This window comes from Labrus bergylta, chromosome 12 (genome assembly GCF_963930695.1).
Source record: "Labrus bergylta chromosome 12, fLabBer1.1, whole genome shotgun sequence".
NCBI classification, from domain to species: domain Eukaryota; kingdom Metazoa; phylum Chordata; class Actinopteri; order Labriformes; family Labridae; genus Labrus; species Labrus bergylta.
Window position 1 is genome coordinate 28258570 of NC_089206.1, and position 23858 is coordinate 28282427.

General features: G+C 38.4%; 1 protein-coding gene across 1 annotated transcript in view; it reads left to right on the plus strand.

The window, feature by feature from the left end:
- Positions 1-4051: 4051 nt before the first annotated feature.
- cfap74 (cilia and flagella associated protein 74) overlaps positions 4052-23858 on the plus strand; it is a 53108-nt gene continuing 33301 nt past the window's right edge. The window contains 19 exon segments of the mRNA XM_065961201.1: positions 4052-4134; positions 4708-4791; positions 4906-4987; positions 5162-5320; positions 5651-5746; positions 5846-5950; positions 6577-6750; positions 7015-7119; positions 8566-8668; positions 10121-10278; positions 10446-10659; positions 10745-10900; positions 13074-13238; positions 13646-13764; positions 18123-18189; positions 20062-20151; positions 20535-20720; positions 20905-21028; positions 23130-23245. Coding sequence (XP_065817273.1) covers positions 4713-4791; positions 4906-4987; positions 5162-5320; positions 5651-5746; positions 5846-5950; positions 6577-6750; positions 7015-7119; positions 8566-8668; positions 10121-10278; positions 10446-10659; positions 10745-10900; positions 13074-13238; positions 13646-13764; positions 18123-18189; positions 20062-20151; positions 20535-20720; positions 20905-21028; positions 23130-23245 — 2298 coding nt within the window. The 5' untranslated portion in view covers positions 4052-4134; positions 4708-4712.

Consider the following 23858-nt stretch of genomic DNA (forward strand, 5'->3'; position numbering starts at 1 on the left):
AACCAATGCTCTAGAATTTTGAATATTTCCCATGACAGGATGATTGCATTCCTGTGTCAGGCAGGGAGGAGACCAAGTCATTACAGGAACGCAGTTGTGATTTAATTTTGTGTAATACAGATTAGACACAATAAAACCACTTCTTAAAGGGATACTTCACCCATTGAAACATGAATCTGTATTGACATTGGGTCATACAGTAGAAATGTGAAATACATTTTGAAGTTGGTGCCTTCTTGGCCGAGCAAAGGCAGAAAGTGTCTTTTTGGCTCATGTGGATGAAAGACACCAAATCCCAGAATGAACAGCACCACAGGCCACTCCCACTAAGGTCAGGTTTACAGACATATTTACTTAACACATAAGGCCGTTTCCTCAACTGATTCACAGATTTCTTCCAGAATTGATCTTGTAAATTCCTGTCATAAAGCAGACTCTATGTCTGTGTCCATAGGCAAACAGTGAGAGCACCAACACTACCAGTCCGCCCCAGCTCAAGCCGGCCCGGGCTCCTCGTCCTCACTGCCGCAGACAGGCAGGCCTTATGTCGCAGCTGCTGAGTTGGCAGCGGCCGGCAGTGTCCAGAAGTATAGCAATATAGCCCTGAGACGGTCCCAGGTGAGCGGTGGCCCCTGAGGCGAGCGGTGGCCCCTGAGGCGAGCGGTGGCCCCTGTGGCCAGAGGCGGCAGCAGCCAAGACACAAGACCGGCCTGTCACCAGCAGCCGCCTCACCGCTATGTATATATTTTTTCGCCATATTTTTTCCAAGCAATATGGCGGACGTTAAGTTTTGATTCTGGGAGTGAGTTCCAACCCATTGATCTGTGATTGGTCTGCAGCTTTGGTGGTCGAAAATATGAGGAACTAGAGTTGTAGTTTCAACCCGCTAACCGCAACAGCTTCCAGTGACACAGAAATCGTCATTTTGCGTCATCGGAAGCTCCTTTTCAAACTTAGAAATACAAAGATTTTCCATCTCAGGGGAAAGTGAGGGCGGGATGCATGACCATTTAAAAATACTACCAGGTTTCTAATGATACAAAGCTTAATGCAAATGAGTGAAGTATACTTTTAAGTCATATTCAAGCATGGGGACCTTAGTTGCATTACATTCTACATATCTTTCTTGTCATTTCTGTGCATTCAACCCTTGAATAAAAGTGTACGGAAGCAACTGTATTAAAGAAAAGTAATGATGAAAACTAGCAAAGCAATACTGTGAATTTGATAATCATTCAACCAAACTCAAACCACATCCGTGGAACATAAAACATCACATCTGTAATTCTGTGATGAACAACACTGACATAATCCATGTATTATTGGAGTATTAAAGCTTATAACAAAATTAAAAGAGAATAGGGGATTTAACATGTTTAGTGCCACCCATGCCTTTAGCGGGTCAATCAGTTAATAGTGAATAAAAAGGAAGTCGAGCAGTAAGCTTATTTAATGACTATCTTATACCATTATCCACCTTTGGCATGTTTACTATTAATACATTTATTTTTAGGACCTTTTTCATACATAAGCTACATAAATTGTGTATGTATATGCAATATAAATTAGATGTAAATTATAAATTAAATGAAACAAAACAAATTAAAGGTCAAATTAAAAAAAAAACGCATGAGGAATTATTCTTTGTTTTTGAAGGAATTTATATCATCATTTAAATATGTTTTGATAGGATTTAGCATTTGAATCCCCTCTGTGTTGTGATTTTATGAGTCACATCAGCAAGCTCCATCCTCTATTATTTAAAAATTGTGCAGGCTTGTATTTGTCCCTCATCAAATATAAAGTCTTCTTTGTGCTTTTGGAGAGTTTAGTTTGTGGTTGCAGCTGTGCACCTGCCCTTTTGCTGCCTTGACCGAAGGGGCAGAGAAATGCATGGAGTTGGTGACTGTGATTCAGATAATGTCCCCCACTCCTACTGGACCTTCCATTTGGAATACACTGCAAGTTGTATTTATATAAAGGTACCAGTCTTTGTGTTGCCAGTAGTAATTACACCTTCATCCTGCCCACCATCATCCATCACACACACACACACACACACACACACACACACACACACACACACACACACACACACACACACACACACACACACACACACACACACACACACAATCACGAACATGCACATTCATCGCCTTCTGTCTATTTATTCCATCTCCCATGGTGATAAGAACTATTCCTGTATCACACCTCTGTGGGGCAAACACTTCTTTCCTAGTCCACTTCTGAAGTCCTCTTTAACATTATGAAGAATTAAAAGAAAGCTTTATTGCATCCAATAAGAGAATCTTTACAGTAAATGTTCATTCTGCCTGTGCAATACCGATCACCTCAAATGTCTTGTTCCAGTGTAAATCAGATAGCGCCATACAGCATCTTGCATGCCTGACAAAAGATTGTGCATAACTCACAGATTTATCATTCCCCTGAACCAAATTAGGTATTTTCTGCTGAGCGTGGTTTGCCTGATATCCATCCAGAGAGATAATTCAGGTATGGAATGTTGCTATTTTGACTTAAATGACATCAGGCATCTACAAGAACATTAGAACAACACTTTAAATTTTTGTCTTTAGGGAATTAATGGAGTAATATTTTTAGAAAGTGGTACTAGAAATAACAAGACCATATGTTTTACCAACCAAAAGAAGGGTTTTTTTCAGAGCAACATTTGGTTGGCAATTTACTTTTGGATAGTTTTACCATGTTCCAAATGATGTGCTGTAAGCTGTTGGAAATGGACCATTCATCGACCAATCTGCATCAAGCAAAACAGGTTTCAAAAGTGTCTAGTCCTGAGGTTATCTTCTTGGTGTTGAGTCATATAGTCATATAGTCTTAGCCATAGCGCCACCAACTAGAAGCAAGGGGAAGCCCAGCTTATAAATGAGAAGTCATATGTGACACACATTGTCCTCATGCACATGGTAAACAACCATGTGCATGTGGACAGACTATTTAACTGTGCATGTTGATTTGTTGAGGCTGTCCTCATAAGACGCTCTTAGACTTTTAAGCCTTCATGTCTTTACTAGGTTCAAAGCAGATCTCACACAAAAATCACATGGCCAAAGTTCTTAAAAAGGATTTCGAGGAACATTATTTTAAGAATGCTCAAATTAGAAATATTTTAACTTCTTTAAAGTCAATTTACAAGCTTCCTTTGTTGTTGGGAAATGATTTAGGCCTATCCTAATGGTAACAATGTCTTCACTGAATTTAAAAAAGGTATGTCCCAAATACCTTTTTAACATTAAAAGTTTACAAGTATGTAGACTTGTAATTCATGCCTATAATTCATTACAGGCATTACTATACCTGTTATGAATTATTTCAGAATTTCAAATCTGGTGTCTCCCTTTATTTTCCTTTTGCAAAGAGGATGTTTAATCCATGTCTCATTTATTTTATGTATGTACTCACTCAAGCCACTTTTAGACTCAAATAAAGTATGTAAAATAAAAATCTATGTATTAATCTAGAAGACTTATAAGGTCCTTGTCCCTATTACATAAGGTATGGTATTACTTTTGAATGTAGAGTCTCACAACATTGAAGTTAATAGTGTGATAAAGTTTCGTCTTTTGGGTAAGCATCATATTCATAAAGCCAGTTTTCTCCGAACAAATTCTTATTTTTTCATGAACTTTAAATATTCCATGAATCTGCCATTTAAGTGTTGAGAAACAAGAAAGCTTTAAAGACATCAATTTTTTAACATAATTTTCTGGTAATGTATCTGATGTAAACCTATAGCCTACTACTTTCTTTTAAATTGATTTTTATTAGGCTATTTGTTAATGTTCTGTTTTATCTGTGTTAATATGTTTTTGTTGTAGGCTATTTGTATTTCTGTTTATTTATGTGGGCATTATTTATGTGTCTCTGTTTAGTCATTTGATGTATTTACTGAAGGCCTACCTTAATATTTACAGTCTATGAGGCCTTTTTGTAATTTGTTAATAAAGTTTGCGTCGTCAAGGCCTTGCCCATTGCGTCTCGTCTCCTTGGCAACAACATCAAACATGGTGGTGGATTGACTTTCGGTGTGAACAAAAGTAGTTTTTGAGAAGAGCTAGCCTATTGTCAAGACAGAAACTAAAGCTCAAGGTAACGGCTTGATTTTTGTAACACGAAGTTTTGACTTTAAATGTGAGGCAGCATATCTTGAACTGTTAATGTGCTTTTGTTCCTGAGCTGTCAAGCTTCCCATGCTTAGCTAATGTTAGCCCCTATCAAGTAGCCTATAGCCTTTGAAATGGCACGTCAAACACGAGTCAAAACAAAACTCCAAAATCTTATTCCACAATTTCTTCAATTAAGGAAGACCCAATCTTTTAATCGGCATGTATGGAAGTTACTAGACAATTATTTTAAATGGTATTTCGACATTTTTTATACTTTTCCAGGGACGCGAATGTGACGACAAACAACTATGAGCATACTATTTATTTGTGTGCGAAAATATAAAACAAAAGTTATTTGTTACCCAAAATATAAAACAAAAATCTCCTGAATGAAACTGTTTAGAGTCAGAGTCAGAGTCTGTGATCTACATCATCAAACAAGCAGATTATGAAAGAATATGCCTTAAGCCGATTGACAGGTATAAGCGATGTTGAACATATTGCCAGTGTCTACGTTTCTCTTTGATTATATACACCTGTGTTATTCATGGATAAGGTGAAATGGACAATGAAGAAAAGGAAAATGCCCTTGATGTGGCATCAGACAGGGGTGGACTTCACACTGACGAGGAAAGTGATTGTGAGTGAGAGTGTCTGTTGTTGTTGGTTATTCGGCTTATTTTCTCTATTTCTGGTCTGTTTAAACAAACATCTATCTTTAATTTAAAAGTGAGATAATGTGGATCCATTTCAGATGATGGTCCAGGCCCGGAACCCTTTGAAGATGAAAAACCAACCTTTCCTCCTGATTTGGAGTGGTTAGAAGAGTTGTATGAGTGAGTTTCTTGTTGAATCTTATCATATTTGGACAGAGGAATACAGATAACCGTGCAATATTGCAATTTCATACAAGATGCAAATAATTAATCCTTATTTTTGTTTGTTTTTCTATGGTCCGATTTTGAATAAAACCTACTACTTTTCCTAAATATTCTTACATTTGCCCAAAGAGAGGAAAATGCTGCTGATGACGATGACCTTCCAGTTGTAGCTGACAGAAGTGGGAAGATGATTCATGCCAAAACAGCACGGATGTTCAAACTGAGAAGGAACCTGGACCAGCTGGACACTTTGCACCAACAGAAAGAACAAAATGTGATTAATGCCAGGTATTAATATGGCAACCTATTGTGATCTAGAGCAACATAAGCTATACTTAACATAAATATAAATATGTGTGTGAATGTGTGAGTATGTGTGAGTGTGTTTGTCCTGTCTGCCCTCTGCCATCACAGTTTTCCATTTCTGTGTGTGTGTGTGTGTGTGTGTGTGTGTGTGTGTGTGTGTGTGTGTGTGTGTGTGTCCACTCTTAGCTTTTCCAAAATCTTCGATAGATTACCCTGTAAGCCAGCATTCAGTATTTGTTCTGAACATCTTGCACTTAAACAGCTCTTAAAATGTTCTAATTGTCTTTGTTATCTTGTATCTCTTTTTTCCAGAGAGGAGCTTAAACTCTGTCGTCAGAACATTCAAAGTTTGATGGAGCAGAGGGATTGCTTGGAGAGAGAGATCGAGCAACAGAAAGGAGATAACAGGTTGGTTTAAATGAACTAACAGTGACTGCCTTACATTCAAATGCTGATTCTCTACATTTTCCTACTCAGAGGTTCTCTTGTTTTTATTTGATTCATCAGCGTGGCGGTGTTTCGTTTGCGAGCCCAGCATAAACATTTGTGTCAAACGCTGCAGAGTGAGGAGGAACTGGAGGGCAACATCGACAGAGTGCTGAAGCAACAAGAGTGAGTCAGGCTGGGAGACTGTTTGTCTTTAAGATCATGTGAGAATTTGTTATTTCAGCATCTCAGATGTACCTGCAACAATCGGACTGCACCAACTTTGTCTTTTTTTCAAACACAGTGCTCTTTTTAGTAAGGAGGTAAACAATGGTTCTTATTAGAATGTTTTTATTCCCAAGCAAACAATCATAGCGTGTTAATGTCCTTTTTATTACTTTATTTGAGATTCACATCCAAGAAAAAACTTTTCCTGTTAAGTTGCACGGAATATCAGTTCATAAAACAGTGATTTAGTTTAGCAAAGTGTGGTCTATTATAAAACCCAAAAGGGGTCTTCCTTTAAATTCTATCCAAGGCTCAGAATGCTGTTTTCTGTTTGTTTTTTTGTTTACAATTACCCGTTCAATTTTTGCCTTTTTGGCCAATTGATTCGGTTTATTGACCAATTCCTTAAAATAAAAACCTGAAAGCAAAATCAAAATATCAATGTCCTTTCAAAAACACATGTCATGTTTGCTTCTCATCTCTTCTGTGACCATGAGTGCTGGTAGAAAACATATACCAAAAGATGGAATCTTAAGCATCTTGTTCCATTTATAGTTTTTTGAATTCTCCATCCTTTTCCTCAGATTGGAGTTGACAGAGATAGAAGTGGAGCTCGGCAGGGTCTCTCCACTCCGGGAGGAGTTGAAGGAGGAGGAGCAGGTCTTCCAGGTCCTTAAGGGCCAGAAGGCAGCAACGCGATTGCAGCATGAGAAGCAAGCCAGGAAGAACTTGCAGCTCAAGTCGCAGCTTCTCAGGGAGTAGGGAAAACAAGCATTTTGAGTTGTTCTTCTCTGCAATGCATAAACAATTTTTGTTTATTTTTTACATCAACAAGTAACTAGAAGGTGAAGCATATGATTTAAGTGACTTATACTTTCTTTCTAAGGTGAGACACGTGATGCCTTGATCTGTATTTTTCCCTACAGGACAATTTTTTTTTAAGCCAGTGATTGGATACATATCTTTTCCATATAAAGACAGCTAAACTAGAGGCATATGTATCCGTCATTTTGTTTTTATAGTAAACAGGCAGAAAGGGGAGAGGGCACTGAATGTCAGAAGAAAATTGAAGAGGTCCAGGCTAGCCACAAGGTAGCATCAAAGCACTTGAAGAAGACCATCGAAAGGTAAAGAGCTAATTTAATGAATGGAGGTTGGACTTCAATGAGAATGTGATGTGATTCAGAGGATTTGTTTTAGACTGACATATAATGGGTTATGTAGTTGACATGCACCGATGCTGAAAAAGTATTTCTTCAAAAAATACTTGGAAAGTGGAAATGTACACAGAGAAGTTCTAGATGAAAGTAAATAACAGATTATATTGTAAATGTTATTAAAGTTATTTATGACATCTCCCAACAATACAAACTACTGACAAACTCATACACCCATTATACAAGGGTCCGTGTTGCAAATTGCAGCTAGAGTTTTAAAACCCTATAATAGTCTTGATACGCCCACCTAAAAACATTAAAGGTAAATGCTGGCTGTGTTATATTTCAAAACACTAAAACCAGCAATGACCGGTCCTGAGAAGCCAAAGCTGGTGATTCTGCTGTCCATTTCTCTGAGGCATAGAAGGCCACAGTTGTCCAAATCTATAGCTGACATATAACAAAAAAAACATGCATCACAGGACAACACAATTGCAGTGGACGTTGTACATGTGGACATCTTTGTTCAATGCCATGAACAACCTCAGTAGATTTTTGTCTAGCCTACATTTACTGAATTTCCCTCTGGGATTAATAAAGTATTTCTGATTCTGATTCTGATTCACTGTTGTAAATTCACCACATTTTGAATCTGCAGCAGAAAAGTCAGCATCCAATCAATACCAATACTAAGATACTGTTTTAAATATTTACTTAAATAACTTTAAACACAGTTCCCACTGTTTATTAAAATTACAATATATTTGTAGAATAAATTACCAGTTGTGTGAAGAATCGCCTTGAGACCACAGACAGAAAATAACATAATCAAGCAGAGCATGGTGACTCCAAGGCCAAACCACTATGAGAGGTTAATAGTCACAAAAATATCAGCCAATCAGAGAACAACAGATATAGACTCTGTCCTTTCATAAGACAAAGGTCCCTATCGTTTATCTGCCAACTTTGTTGATTTTAGTTTTTTATGAATTTCACAAATATTTTCCACTAGTTTTTTAAGTTTCTGCTATATCTAATTACTTCATTCTTCAGTAAATGTCCCCTTCTTCAGAAATCATCATTTTAAGTTCAAATCTGTGATGTATGATGATGAAGAAGAAACTCCAACAGCCACAAATTAATAACATGATTATTATCTCCCGTACACATGTGGGAAGTGAGGACACACTGCATTTCCTACATCCCAAAACAGTGAATAAAAGGGAGGATATGTTCTTGTTACTCTTGATCCACGATCAAATGTTTTTTTATATAAGCTCATACTGTGGTGGCTAAATTAAAATGATTTTGAGTTAGTTGTGTTTTTTAACCTCAGTACTGAACACTGAATCTTCAATCTCAGCAGCAATTTCATATTTATTTATTTATTTTCTGTTTATTTAACTTTTTTTGCAGGATGCAGCAGCAAAAGGCTGAGAAGGATCAACAGATGAAGGAGATACAGGAAAAGAGAACACAGGCTGTCAATTCCCTGAAGTTAAACATAGCAGCCGCCCAAGTACAATAATCCACTAATAATGTGCTTTATTTGTTTTGTTTGAAATATATTTGATTCATTTTCAAAGTGCATAACAACAACAAGAAACCCACACGAAAAAAGATAAAACAAGAAAATTACGACAAGACAGCAGCTAGATGAAGACTCACAGCCATGGAACAACATTTATTAAATGTTATCAAACTACTGTAACACCTAAAAAAGGAGATTAACAGCATTCAGAGACAATGCCACTATTTTAGTTTTCATAAAAGACACTAAAAGGTAATCCACCTCTCTGTAGTAAATCTGTCATTTCATATGGTTGAATAATGAGATTTAATAGCTATACCCACAGTGCAATATAAAGCCGTTCCTAAATATATGAATAATTTAATGTTGAGTACAAACCAAAGTCCGTGATATTGCATCCCAGTGATAGAACTTAACCCAGTTTGACTTGTGAAAAGATATAGATTAAAGTACATGCATACATCCTACTGTAATGTTCAGCACATGTTTTACATTGTCTAATAATCACAGCTGCTTGCAGTCTTGCAGACAAACAACAAAAAAATCTCAACAAGTATCAAACAGCAAAACACAATCTAAAGTTATACAACTGTATTTTTAAACGCATAGTACTTGCACTGTACCCATTTCACAAACCACAAAATCCCCACAACGGTCAATAAATTCATATGGAAAAAGGCTTATTAATAATTATGCAATATTTCTGAAAAATGTACTGTCAAGAGAATCACTATAAAGTAGGAAATAATAATCTATGAAAAGTTTCTTCTCATGGAGGCGGAAAGTCTCACAGAGGTTGAAACTGGCTAGATTCAGTGTTGTCTGAGAGTCTTTGGACAGAACTATCTGCCATTAAGACTGTACATCTTTATGAGTATAAGGAGTATGTTTGTATTCATCATTTGTTTTTGTCATCATAACAGCTTCAGTATGTATTTTAAACAAAACCACACCAGTAAAAGTAGTTATTACTAATCATTAAATACTCATTAACCATCAACATCAGGGAATATGAAACAGCCTTTCTTAGTTTCAAAAGCTATTAGTACAAGTATTTCAATGTACTGATTGCCTTTAAAAAATAAAGCTTCTGGAGCCTGGCAGGTGTGAAGGAATTAACAGAGAAACTTCTGTGCTGAAATTACACATTCACTTTGTCCAAATGAAAACAAATTTGATCTAAATTGAAAAATTCATGAAGCCTGTATTTTGCATGTTGCATGTTCTACTAAAGTACATCAACAAGAGAACACGCTTTGACTTGGACAAATAGTGTGAATGCCCCTTAATTTTTATGCTGATATTTAATTCAATATTTGGATAATAAGGCAAAGCAGAAACAACATCTAACCTGTACAACAACCTAATTCTTATGATAAACTCTTCAAAGGGCTTCATAGGGTAAAAATGAGTGTCATTAATCTGCTCTGATTTCTTAAGGAGAGCTTACAAGTCCAACAAAGCGGAGCCAGAGCAAATGCCCCGAGAAAGGAGTATCAACACAGACAACTGACAAAATCCCTGCAGACCCAAGGCACCAACAGTAGCAAGCATATGTACCAACAGAAACAACTAGAGGAGAGAAAACGAAAACAAGAGTACGTCCTCATCTCTCGTTCTCTCCTCTCCTCTCCCACATGCATGTCCTCCACTCCCACTCATTGCAGCAGTGTGTGGGTGTGTTTTTTTTTTTCCTCGCTCCGAGCTGAGGAATACATGACTGCATTTCAGTAAAAAGCAGTGCTGTTTATTTTGCCCTTTTCAGGGAAGTTGAGGAGAGGCAGAAGTCAAAGAGAGTGGAGATTGTGGCCAAAATACTTCAGGAGGAACAGCTGGTAAAGAGCAGAAAGAGGCATCAAGCACTTGTGCCTAAACCCTCTACCACTGACAAGCGCTCATCCCAGGGAGGGGCAACAGAAGAGCTCCTGCTCTACCTGGATGATAGGTCCTCATCTGCCAGGGAGGAGGGAGCCACAGTTGTAAGTGTTCACAACATTTAAAGTTATGTTTGTGAAAAGACTGTGCTGAGATATCAAGTGCATATGTGTGTATCTATTTGTACAGCAGTCAAGAGATTTCAGTGACATCAGCAGCTCATCATCAGCTTCCTCTGACATTGAGGACCTGGAGGACACCATGCACCAGGAGGAGGATCTTCAAAGCCACGTTGACAGTTTGATCAAGCCTGAGTTCTCTGGACTGTGGGACCAGAACTACAAGGTGCACTCAAACAACCACTGCTAACCAAACTCCAACAAGTTGCTATTTTAAAACACTCCCTTTCCATTCACAGCAGGCACAGGATTTTCCCTAGTACACATCTTCAACAAATAAATGACATCTTGCACACAGAAGAACACAAACTAAAAATACATTCTGAAAGGAGAGATACCATATAAGTAAAAAAAAAAAAGTTGCTTATAAGGTTCAATACACACAGCAAAGCTGTCAACTAATTTAATGTGCATGGATTAAGACTGATTGGGTCTTGAGGTAGTAATTCCCAGCAGCTGTCCCCCAGACCTGTGTGTTCCACCGTCCCTACCCTACAAACTACTGCTAGTTCTTTTGGGCACTGACATTTAGTGGTTGAGATCTGAAAATGTAACCTACACATCCTCCCTGCAAATGTTGACTCTGAAATGAAAAGAGAAACCATGACATCACAGTTGTTGCAGGATCCTACAAGTCCAACAATCAGGTTGCAGTACATATGTTTTTATTTTATTTAGGTGCTTTTGATGTCTTTATTTAGAGATAGGACAGTCAGAAATTGTGGAGGGGGAGAGTTGGGAATGACATGCCGGAAAGGAGCCATAGGTCTGATATGAACTAGAGCATCATCATATGCTATCATTGCCCCATTGGCCGCAGTACATAGGGAATTAGGAGGCACAAGAGCAAACCTAGTTGGGCTTAAACTAATATTTTTAGTTGAAAGTGTTTAGGTTTGCCAACGACTGATGCAAGCATTTCAGAGAGAATGTGGGATTCTAGTGTGTAGAGTTGTAACAATTAATCAATTTGCTTATCATTCAATAATCAGATGATTTCTTAACATCAATCTGCAAGAAATGTCTTCTGCTAAGAGGTAATTTATAAAGCAAAATAGTTGATATAGTGCATTCACCAGTTCTAGCTTCTATACTTTGAGAAGCTGTCACTGTTTGTTAAATATCTCAAGCTTTCTGACTGTTTGTCAAGCAAAACAAGACATCTTAATACGGCCCTTCGGAAACTCAGAATTTTGTTTTTTAAGTGCAAATGGATAAAATTTCACAGGAACATATTCATGATAATTATTCAAATCTAGTCAAAGGGTGACAGGGAGTTATGGTCAAGTAAGTTTAGTTTTATACTTAGTTTAGTTATTCCAAGTATCTCTCTGATATCCGTGTCCTGAGTAAAAATGTAACACAACACATTAGCATACAGTGCACTGTCTACCTGTAGGCCATTAGCCCTGGCCCACATGTGTTGAATAGTTGTGTATCAGTTATTTATTTTCTGAAAACTTAACACAACTCAAGTGTATTGATATTGATTTGCAGCACAGTATAATTTGTTTTACTTTTCTTTAAACTATTAATGAGGTGCCTTGCTTTCTATACCATCTACATACCAGTGGTATGTAGAAGCACACACACACACTTGAGATGTTGGGCAACAGGCATCTCTTCTCGTTTGGCTGGTGTGGTTGAGAACTCCAAGCCCATGCAATAAATAGCTCAGAGCTCTGTGTGAGAGGGAAACCCAATGAAGTGGCAGTGATCTCTGCTCTGTGCATACAGATCAGATTCATGTCCTCATTAAGGGCCCTTCTCAGCCCAGTAATGGCTACTGTGGTGAGGAGCATAGCAATGTTATCATGAAACTTAACACAACTCAAGTGTATTGATATTGATTTGCAGCACAGTATAATTTGTTTTACTTTTCTTTAAACTATTAATGAGGTGCCTTGCTTTCTATACCATCTACATACCAGTGGTATGTGGTATGTACATAACAGTGGTATGTAGAAGCACACACACACACATACATACACACACACACACACACTTGAGATGTTGGGCAACAGGCATCTCTTCTCGTTTGGCTGGTGTGGTTGAGAGCACCCAACAATTCTAGATTGGCAGGTATTGAATTTAAAGCAAAAACATACATAGAATCAACATGTTTGATAAAGCCTTACATTTGTTTTTTTGATAACATTTCAAATCAGTCACACTGAAATGTAGAAACAAGAGTTGGTTTCTTTGAGTCACCAAGCAAACATTTCATGCCTTTACCATTCTTTACATTTTCTTCACAGAGACTATTGTATATCATTGTTTTTATAATGAGAGAATTCATAAAGAAACTAACCAATTGTTGCTTCTCTGTGTGGTTCTAGAAATTCCTGAATGAGAAACCTACATCAGTACAGACAGAGGTAAAGCAGGAAGAACCCGCAATGGCCAGTCCAAAGCTCAACATGCCAAAAAGTGCTACAAAAGTCCATGGAAAACAGTTCAAAGGGACTTCATTTAGCAGCAAACCTGACATCATCTTCTTCAAGGTACCACACTATTAATTCTTTTAAAACATTAACCCCGAAAAGTCTGCCCAATCCCAGTTCCACCTACTCGGCCTTTTCCCTTGTTTTGGAGCGTCCTCGCTGGGCAGCAGACCTTCAAGGGAATGGATTAATACCTGTTCTAAGATATCACTCACTGATTTTTTATTAAAGTTTAACACATATCATGAAAAGAGACCAACACACCTTGATCCTTAAAAGAGTAGGGGTAGGGCCAAATGGTAGAGTGGCCAAGTGCTTAAGATCAAATGCCAATGAACTTGGATTTGATGTGCATTTTGTTAATGTCCACATGTAATTTCACCGAACTGTTGCTCCTTGATAATTGAGTTATGCTCATGAATTGAAATACCAACGGACTAACAAAACATTTAAATGATTTGTTTTAGGACTTTGAAGTGGGGAAAAAGTACAAGAAGAAAATCGTCCTGACAAATGTCAGCTACATGAACAGCCACTGCAGGCTTCTCGGGGTCTCTGCCAATCTGAAGAATTGTATCACTATCAAGTAAGATTTTGATATTGTCTTAGTCCTTGAACATACAGTAGAACAGCCATGATGTTGTTCATGTGGGACAAAAACCAATAATTAAATCAAGGCTATCAAAGGTGACATGCATTCTACTCCAGCACACTTAAAGTATACAGTATACCATACTGAAGATATGCAACATATGGTAAGTCCAAGAAATACTGCATCGAAGTTGTTTCTGAGAATCAATTAATTAGTCACAAATTAGTCATCTCCATCCATGACAAAAATGAAACAATAGAATTCAATGGCCTGATTGCTGTAAATGCTGTATTTTTAATAAATATTGATATTGAAGATACACACCACAAATTATTTATATCTGCATACAGACTATGGTCTCATCTCTCATGCCTTTAATCATCATAAGGAAAATATAACTACTTGAAAAGTCCTTGACTCTCTATTAAAACAGCTAAAAGATTTTGATAGTAATACCAACCAATATGATATATATATATACTATAATATATTTGTTCACGTCATTCACTTTCCTGTTGTCTGGACCAAAGAACAGTCAAACGTTGCTTCCTGCTTGCCAAAGCTTTGCATGATTGCTACATAAAGTCCAGTATTGCTTACATTGCTTAATTGTGGAATACAATGTGTCCACTCTGCAGTGCATAATAATTTACTCATCATTTGACAGTTTTCACTATAAAGTGCACTATGTAGTGAGTATTGGGTCATTTTGAACATAGCCATTTCAGCTACATAATAATGGAAATTCAGGTTTGGTAGGCTAATAGCTGCCAGCCTCAAACAGAAAAATCTAATCAATTCAGCCTTGAGTTTACTGGACCCAAGATGACCTGCATTTAGTATCCCCACAGCTGCCTATAGGCAACTCCATAAAGAGTTCAGGCATCCTCTCCAGGAGTTTGGTGGAGGTGAGCCAAACCATATCTAGCTGGGAAGGCTCTGGTTCCATAACCATCAGAGAGTTATACCCCCAGGATCTGGGCCCCAGAGAGGTGCCCTGGTGTCCCTCTTTTGGGAGAGAGGATCATCTTCCCTTTCACAGTGTTCTGTTTAACCGCTCTTAGTCTGGACCCTCCCCTGGGAACAATTAATACTACCAGCGGAAGTTGAACAACACAGCTTCTAGGTACACAGGAACATGTATAATATGTAATGATATATAATACTATATAAGATAAAATATAGTTATTGATATCTACGTTTCAAAAACAGAATTTCGGTATTGTAGCAAAGTTAGAGCAAGAGGCTTCACTGAATTTACTTCATATTGCACAACTCAAATTTTCACATTCAAAAACATCTGCTGATGTATCACCAATGAGGAGTTAAACACATCTTCTTGTCATTTTAAAAGATGATGGAGTGCATGTAAAAGCAAAGGCTGTCCTCCCACATATGGATCACCACGCTCACAGCTCCTCATATGAGCCTCAGTGAGTCATTCTATGTCTCTCCTATCTCCTCTCTCCAAGCCTGTCAGCAGCCCACAGGCTGAGCAAAATGTATTGTTATCCAGGTCACTCACTGTGAATCTCTTAACCATCAGCTCCCCTAACTTGATGTTTCTTTGCCTCTCTTCTTTCTGCCTGACTGAGAAGCACAGTCAGATGGAAGCTACTAAGGCGGTTCTTGAGCCTTCATGCTGAAACACTTGTCTGACCGTATCACCTCCTAGTTATCTGATCTTAACTAACATAGCGAACTACACTTTCTAACAAAACCATTGCATGCACACATGTAGTACCAATTCAGAGCCATCAGTTCCATTTCATGTTACTGGAACAAGAAAGTGAAGTCATTATCTTCAGATTATTAAGAGATTTAAACAGTTTGCATGCACGTTTGCATTTTTATATCCACAACAAAAAAACAAAAAAAAAGCGGATCAAATAAGTGCTGCATACTTCAGTCTTTAACATAAAATAAATTACGTTTGATGCTTGGTCTGATAGTTTCACCTTAATTATAATTCTTCTAGGTTATTTTTTCAGGAAACATGCCATACATGTAGATTTAGCTTTTTATGCAGAAGACCAACAAATATCAATAAAACAATCAGTGTAATAAACTTGAACCACGCCTTAAAAACATAAAGACCTTGATATCGAGCAATCACCTGTACTGAACTCATGCACTATAATATATACCTACCCTAGATTGCATTGCCCTGGCCTCCTTATAAAACATTAGTTGGGAGTTGGGAGTTATTCTTGATTAGGACATTTCTTAATACTTCCACATAATACAAATTCTAACTTTTCAATCACACCAAAAGAATAGGTGCATCCTTTTCCAAACAAGGCCTCTCTACTAGTCAGGACTCATTTTTATATGACTCTTTCAACTTACATAAATAATAATTTAAAAAAAGGCTCTGTATGGTTTATGCTATTAACTGGTCGCCCAGAGATCTGGGCTCATGCTGCTTTGGTGACTTGAATTGTAGTATTGTATTTGTACAAAAGGCTCTCTCTGTGATGACGCCATAGGCCCGCCCCTTCGAATGTGAGAAGTTCTACTCACCTCATGTAATTCAGTTGAACAGTGACAAGTTGTGTTAAGAGTTAACTGTTCATTGTTAACTGCTCTGCCTGAATCACCAGCACTCAACACACAACTGTTCGTACCACATACAAACAGCTACACATGCAGCATGCACAGATACTAAACTCACTTGGCTGTATTTCAAGCAAACTGGAAATAAAGGAGGCAAATCAAGACGGAAAAATGCTTCACTGGTGTTCTTACCGACATCACCTGAACAACACTCCCCATCCATATCCAGCGTTACAGTCCCAACCTGGTCCTCAACTACAGTATTAATAGTCTTTGAATTACAGTTAATAACAGATATATTGTGCTTCCCAAATCTTGCTTGTTAGCTTGTTCAGTGTTTATCATACACATTACTATCAGTCATAACCACTACACAGCATTTCTACTGTACGTCCCCTAGCTCAAAAAAAGTAACACAACAGGAGAGAGAAAACGGGATCTAGGAACAAATTGAGGCTTTTCCTAATTGGCTCATTGAATGCTGTACACCCTGAATTTCTAAAAATGGCTTCCCATCCCCACCCACCCTCTGCCAAGTTGCTCTGCTCTGCTATGTTGTGCCAAAACGGGCTGTGCAGTATTTCTTTCTCTACTGAAACAAAAGCCATAACAAGCTAGGCTTTCCACACTTGCTGAAAGCTTGGCTGAGAGGAAGACATCCCTCTGTGGTGTCCGTACTCCTTAGCTGAGTTGGGAGATAAGGGTTGTTACAGACCTATGCAGAGAGGGAAGCTATTTGTAATAATAAACTACGTACAAGTCCAAGTACAAGCAGCAACAACACATCACTTAGGTTGGAAGGGGGGGGGGGATTTTAGGGTGAATACTTGTAATTACACCCATTAAAAGAATGGAGATACATAAATGATACATTGGACTGTAGGTAACATATTTGATACAACACTTTATAGGACTTTTTTCCATGGTAGTGTTTGATAGACAATTGAATAGGGTTGCTAGGAGACACACTGATCATTTCTGTTATGCACTTCTCACTACTGGAGCATGTCATTGCCCGTTGCCACTCTGATTACATGCTGGTAATTTAAACCACAGTTCAAAATAGAATATGTCATTTGTGCTAAGATCAAGATATCTTCTCTTTAAATCAATTGACCTGTCTTTCACTGTGTGGAATAAACACAGTCTGAATCATGTTTATCCTTTGAATTTTGTTTCTCTGGAAGTGCAGGAAGGTTTATGTTTCCTTTTGACAGCACTATAGTTGATGTAAACATGCTGTGTGAGCTACACATGTTGCTTAAACATTAGCATTATGGTGTTACTATTACATGATTTGAATGTGAAATCAGTTCCAACCATTCCAAATTGGAAAATAAAAACATTTTCTTTCACTTTTTATCTGGTGTGCAAACTGAGCATTAGGTTGACCTATGACCTTTGCTCTTTTTTTTCTGCATATCTACTCCACTCACAGGAGATTCTTCAGCAGTTCCTCTGAAGCTTTGAATAACGGTGCTTCTCACAGAACATATTGTACTGGATTTAAAAAAAACAAAGTGTTTCCTTTGAGTCTTGTTTTGTGTTTTTGCTTCACACATACTGTTAATGTGAGGCCATATGCAGAGGCTGAAAAAAACTCAGGGCTTCAATATAGGGTTGATAAAATATTAAACTGTAAGTTATATTACCTTTGCTGAACTATGTAACATCCACTGAAGCGTCTGCACCATTGGAGAATCATTTTCTGCACTGTATACACAAATTCAAAGTATTTAAAACTGTATCAATATGTGCTTAAGTCTTATTCTAACTGATTGTGATTTGTGTTTCAGCCTTGATTCTCCTGATTTGTTGCCTACTGGTATGTCCTGTGACGTTCATGCTGTTTTTCAACCGATGGTTAGTGACACCACACATCTCCTAATGACCTAGTGTATCTCTTTTCTATGTTACAGCTTTGACTTAGATTAGCCAAAAAATAAATCATATTTTATCTGCTTTTAAGTCAGCTGAATGAAACTAAAAATGTGATCATAAATTGTGATATATTTGTATTTTAGTCATGCTACTTTGCTTTACTTAAGCCATACACATGTAATACAGTAATGTTCATATCTTTACATAGTGGAACATTTTTGGTGGTAATGTGCTAGTGGGGCTTCACAGTGCAGTGGTTAGCGCTGTTGCCTCGGCGTGAAAAGGTTCCTGGTTTAAATCCCCATCAGACAGGTCCTCTCTTCGCATGTTTTCCCTGTGCATGTGTGGGGAGACATGCATCAGAGTACTCCGTCCACATTCCAAAGACATGCTTGTTAGGTTAATTGATGACTCTACATTGCCCGTTGGTGTGAATATGAGTGTGGCTGGTTGTCTGTCTCTATATGTCAGCCATGTGATTGACCATTCAGTCCAGAGTGTACCTCACCTCTCGTCCAATGACAGCAGGGATCAGCACCAGCCCCCAGCGACCCTGAACGGGAACAACAGTATAGATCATGGATAGATGAGTAAGGTGCTGGCTTTTAGCTGTGGTGTGAGACATCCACATCAGATGAACATTTAATGACTTGCACAACAGAATATGATTAACTGCTAAACCCAGACTCTCATCAGCCCCACAGTCAGAAAAACATCTGTTATGATCTTACAGGTTTTTAAGTGGACCCAAAAGCAAGACCGGAAAACAGGGTGGTGGGTAAAGGGGTATTTATTGAAGTGAGGCTGGTGAAGGCTGGTGAGGCTTGAATGAAAGGCTGGGTGGTGAGGCACTGGGGGGAAAAAAGACAAGGGAATATTTAGTGACAGGTAATCCAAAACACAAAAAAGTCTACTGATACTGAAAAGCCGATCTACCACAGTGTAGGCGAAAATAATCTGGCAGGTTGGGAGCGGTGAACCAGGGTATAAATGCTGCAGCCGGTGATTACAGATAACGAACAGGTGAGTGATTGCAGAGAGCATCAGCAGCCAATAAGCCACACCCAGCCTCTGAAAGAAAAAAAAACACAAGCACCGATCCAAAAGCAGACAAAGAAAAATACACAGAAATGTCCAATCACCACAACATCAAAGTAATGCGAATGCTGAAACTGTTCTTTATGCGTAACATTAACACCCACTGAACTTTAAATGCATTTCTTTACATGCACTCTGTGAGTAGGTTACATACACTGTAAGATTGTTTTTGTCATAGTCCACTGCACAGCTCCTACATTGCACCTTTTGTACATTTTGTGTTTTTTATTTTTTATTTTTTATATTTAACATTTTTAAATTCTGTTTTATATATTGTAATAGCTTCTTATACTGTATTATTTAAGTTGTTGCTAGTTCTGCTTTATTTCCTTGTTAATTGTTTAGCACCAATACACCGAGTCAAATTCCTTGTATGTGTAGATGTACTTGGCAATAAAACCCGATTCTGATTCTGATTAAATCTGCTCATGTATGTATGAGCTATGAGACCTGAAAATAATCCCTGCAGCACCCAGGGGTTTGTTGAAAAATAAGATCTTAGATAATAAAACATTTAAACGCATGCATGTGCCGTGTGGAAAACGAGCCTCAAAAAGTTCTCTGACAGAGAAAAAACCTTTTAGATATTCCGAAACGGATGACTTCACAAACTCGACTTTGTTTTTCTCCTCGCTTCACCTCTGTCATTTCATTTGTTTTATGTTGAAAACAAAATTCAGAAAGGAGATGACATATCCAACTTTAGTTTTTATTATAGTGGCATAAACACGTTGTCAAATTGTCTGATCCCTGCAGATCAATGAGGACCTGGAAGGAGAGGTCCAGTTTTCATCAGCAGTGGGTCCCTTCTCGGTGTCTGTCAGATGCACCACAAAAAGATGTGATGTGAGTAGTGTGCTGGAGCCAGCCTTGAGAAAAATTAGTTCCAAAAGGCTGCCAATGCAGTTTTCATGCTTGGCTATCTCCTCCTGCATCCAAATCAATACAATTTATTGTTTGGTGCCATACAGGTAATGTTTACAACATGTGTGTGTTGCTTAACTATTTAAAGCCATAGGTCGCTAATAATGCAGTATATATGATACAGAAACAAATGTATGTCAATCCTCCCATAGAAAACTGCACTGAAGGGCTGTCTCACCCAATATAACAGGCCATTTCATTTTCCACCTTATTAAATCAAAGTATGTTAAACTATGAAATCATGTTGGCAGCTCTTCATTTCTGCTGTGCAGTCATATCTGTTTGTCACTGTTTCCTCTTTGTAGATGGAGGTTGATGAACGGTTCATTGACTTTGGCATGCACGTTGTGGGCCAGGCAATTTCACGGACTATAATTTTAACCAACAAGGGTGCACTGGCCACCCTCTTCAGCCTGGAAGCCTCACCGTGTGTCATTCAAGAATCTCAGCCAGTCCGGATGCTATCCCAGGTCTCGGCCAACACATGCCAGGTCAGACTGTCGATCTGGACCAAAAGAGTGGATGTTTTCTATGATGGCCTGATGGACTGAATTTTATAGCAGCAAATGAAAACAGGAAAATTTAAGCATACATTACCATATGTGCAGACAGACACAAGTCTGAACGATCACGTTAAAGTCAAACTAATCTGTGTGTTGCTTTGTTGGCTGACAGGAGACAACCAGTAAAAACCCAACATCTGACAACCAGACAAGCTCTGCCTCTATAGAAACAGGAGAACCTCAACTCGAGCAAGAGTGTCACAGGCTCTCTGACAAGTTGCTGCAAGGACACACAGGTGATGATATATCAGTGCAGAGTAAACACAGTGAAGCTGGCAGGCAAAATGTCAGTTTTCAGCAGGCAACATACTGCATCACCTAGTAATATATTTATTACTTTTGGTCTTGTCTTATTAGACTTGTAAAGATCATTTTTAGAAGTAATGGAAAAAGTCTGTGCTGACAATATGCATCCAATAATATGTCGTGGTAATCACCTACAATCCCTCCTCTTTGCTTTGTGCAGCTTCAATGAACCCATATGCATACGCTTTACTTGAATGATTTAAAATATTTTAGAGAAAACATGAATTACATGACATGTGTATATTTTAATATAGCCTGTTAAATAAAACTTTAATCTGAACTGAATTACAATATGCTGCCTTCTACACACACTAGCCAGTGCAGGCTTATTGGATGTGACCAGAGTTTGTAGGAGACAGCTCTGCTTGTAATGCAACGCCTTTGAAATACAGTGGGTAAGGACCGATGAGATCTCATCACTGTTGACAATTTGCCTCATCCCTCTTGTGCTTCTGAAGACTTTTTGTCCTTGTGAGAACAAAGATAATAGAACAAACAGACAGCACAGGGTTCACCTTGCTCTCACAGCTAGGGACAAGGAGACATCTGTTCTTAAATGGGGGATCTAAAGTCTTCATCTCTGCACACAGCACTTTTCCTCCTCTGATGCTTTGATAAGCTGTTCAGTCTTTTGGTGCTGTTCTGCTGTCTCTAGCAATGACAGTCATTTTCCCCCCATTGTATGAAGAGGTGTTTCGGTGTTGACCAAGTTTCTGGGCTGCTGAGAGTAGAGCCTATAATTGTTATATGTGGTTTGTGTCTCTTGAACTAATGGTTGTAGGTTTCAGTAAAACGTGATCTGTTCGTTTATGTTCCCAAAAGAAAAGTGGTAGTTTTTTTTTTGAAGGTCAATGTCTTCCAATTCTGACAAGGTGGTATATCTGCTCATCTGTTACTCATATTCAAATACAGTATGAAGTGCACATTCATTGTGCTAGTAAAAAAGAGAGACGGTGATTATGGTAATGAACTTTCCCGAACCGCCACCACCAAGCCAAATGTATGCTTTGAAAACTTTAGCTCTTGGTGATAAATGTTTCTTTGAAGCCTGGTTTATACTTCTGTGTCAAATCTAGGCCATTGCCACACCGGAGTGGCATTTGTTGTTGTGAGCAATACATACTTGTGCATTGGTGCATCTGCGTAGCTCTGCAATGTTTCGCCTACAAATGCTAATTGGCAGTGCAATTCGATGCCTGTCATCATATCACCAGTTTTCGGTTTTGCCACATTCTTTTTTTTTTGAGTGCAGGAAACCATGGTGACAGAAATCAAGCTTATTATGTTGGAGATGATAAATATTGAGCAGCAGTTGATAACACTAGCTTAAGTACTGTTCTTCTAACTGCATCATTTTGAAAATAGTGTTGATGCTTGAGTCCAATCGATCGGCTGTTGCTATAATGGAAATGTTGCCTGTTGATGAACTGTTACATCGCACTCGCCTGTCAGGCAGGTCGATTGTGAATATCGCTTATCCTTCATATCAAAAGATTCACCCCCAGTACACTGCAGATCGAGACATGAGCTAATCAAACCGATTATGTTTTTTGTACCGAGCTGTAAACATGTTAATTTCTGCAGTTTTTTGATTGGGGTGTGTATGGGACTTTGGGTGCTTCTGCAGCCGGCCTTAAGCAGACACTGGAAGAACTGCAGGATTTTGCTTCATTTTTCAATACTGGAGGTTGCCACTTGATTTTCGACAATTAGTTGCATTTTTGAGGAGGTGAACGTCAGGATAAGTGCGCTGGCCTCTCCGTAAGTACATGGCTACACGAACGATACAGAAGTACAAATCAGCTTTAGGTTGCTCAGCAGCTCATCATAGCAGGCTGACCATTTACTCAATCAACAGTAAATATGGCTTAAGATTCGAATTTGCTTTGTGTGCGTGTGTGTTTGTGTGTGTGTGTGTGTGTGTGTGTGTGTGTGTGTGTGTGTGTGTGTGTGTGTGTGTGTGTGTGTGTGTGTGTGTGTGTGTGTGTGTGTGTGTGTGTGTGTGTGTGTGTGTGTGTGTGTGTCTGGCAGTGTCTGAGGCTTCAGCTGCAGATCCACAAGCTGTTCCTGAGGCTTGTGAGTCCATTGATGCGGTATCCCAGATGGACCAGAGCGACTCAGACTTTGGTGACATAAGTCTTGGAAACGTAAGTATTAGATACAATTACAGTACTTTGTTATGTCTTACTCTAACACAGCAACTGTGGTGACCCCCTGAATTTGTATTTACCCTCATCATCAAGTTAGAAATAATTGTCTTTGGCATATGACCAAATCCCAACACAATTAATGACTTTCCAATCAATCTTGTATTAAAAAGCAGAGATCAGCATGTTGTAAAGGAAACATCACCAATCATGGTATACATTTTATACATTTTACCTGCTTATCATTAGCATGTTAGCATTGACTTGATATATTAGCATGCTGACACTATAACTGCTCAAACTTCTGGGAATGTCAGTGATCACCACAATCATTAATCAGTAAAAACACTGACTTTTCTTAACGCTATATGTTTTTCTGTCATGAGATATCTGTGCTGAATTGTTACTGACTGACAAACAGAAAACCCCTGGTACAAGTTGTGCGTATGAAACTGATAAATTGGACTCAAAAGGCTGTGAAACTGGACAAAGAGTTACCTGCTCTTTTCAGAGACTGATGGTCACATCTGTCTGCAGAAGGCCTTGTGCATATTACATGTGACTTGTGGTTCAAGTGCTTTAGTTGTTCAGGGTTTATTTAGGTAATGGTGCA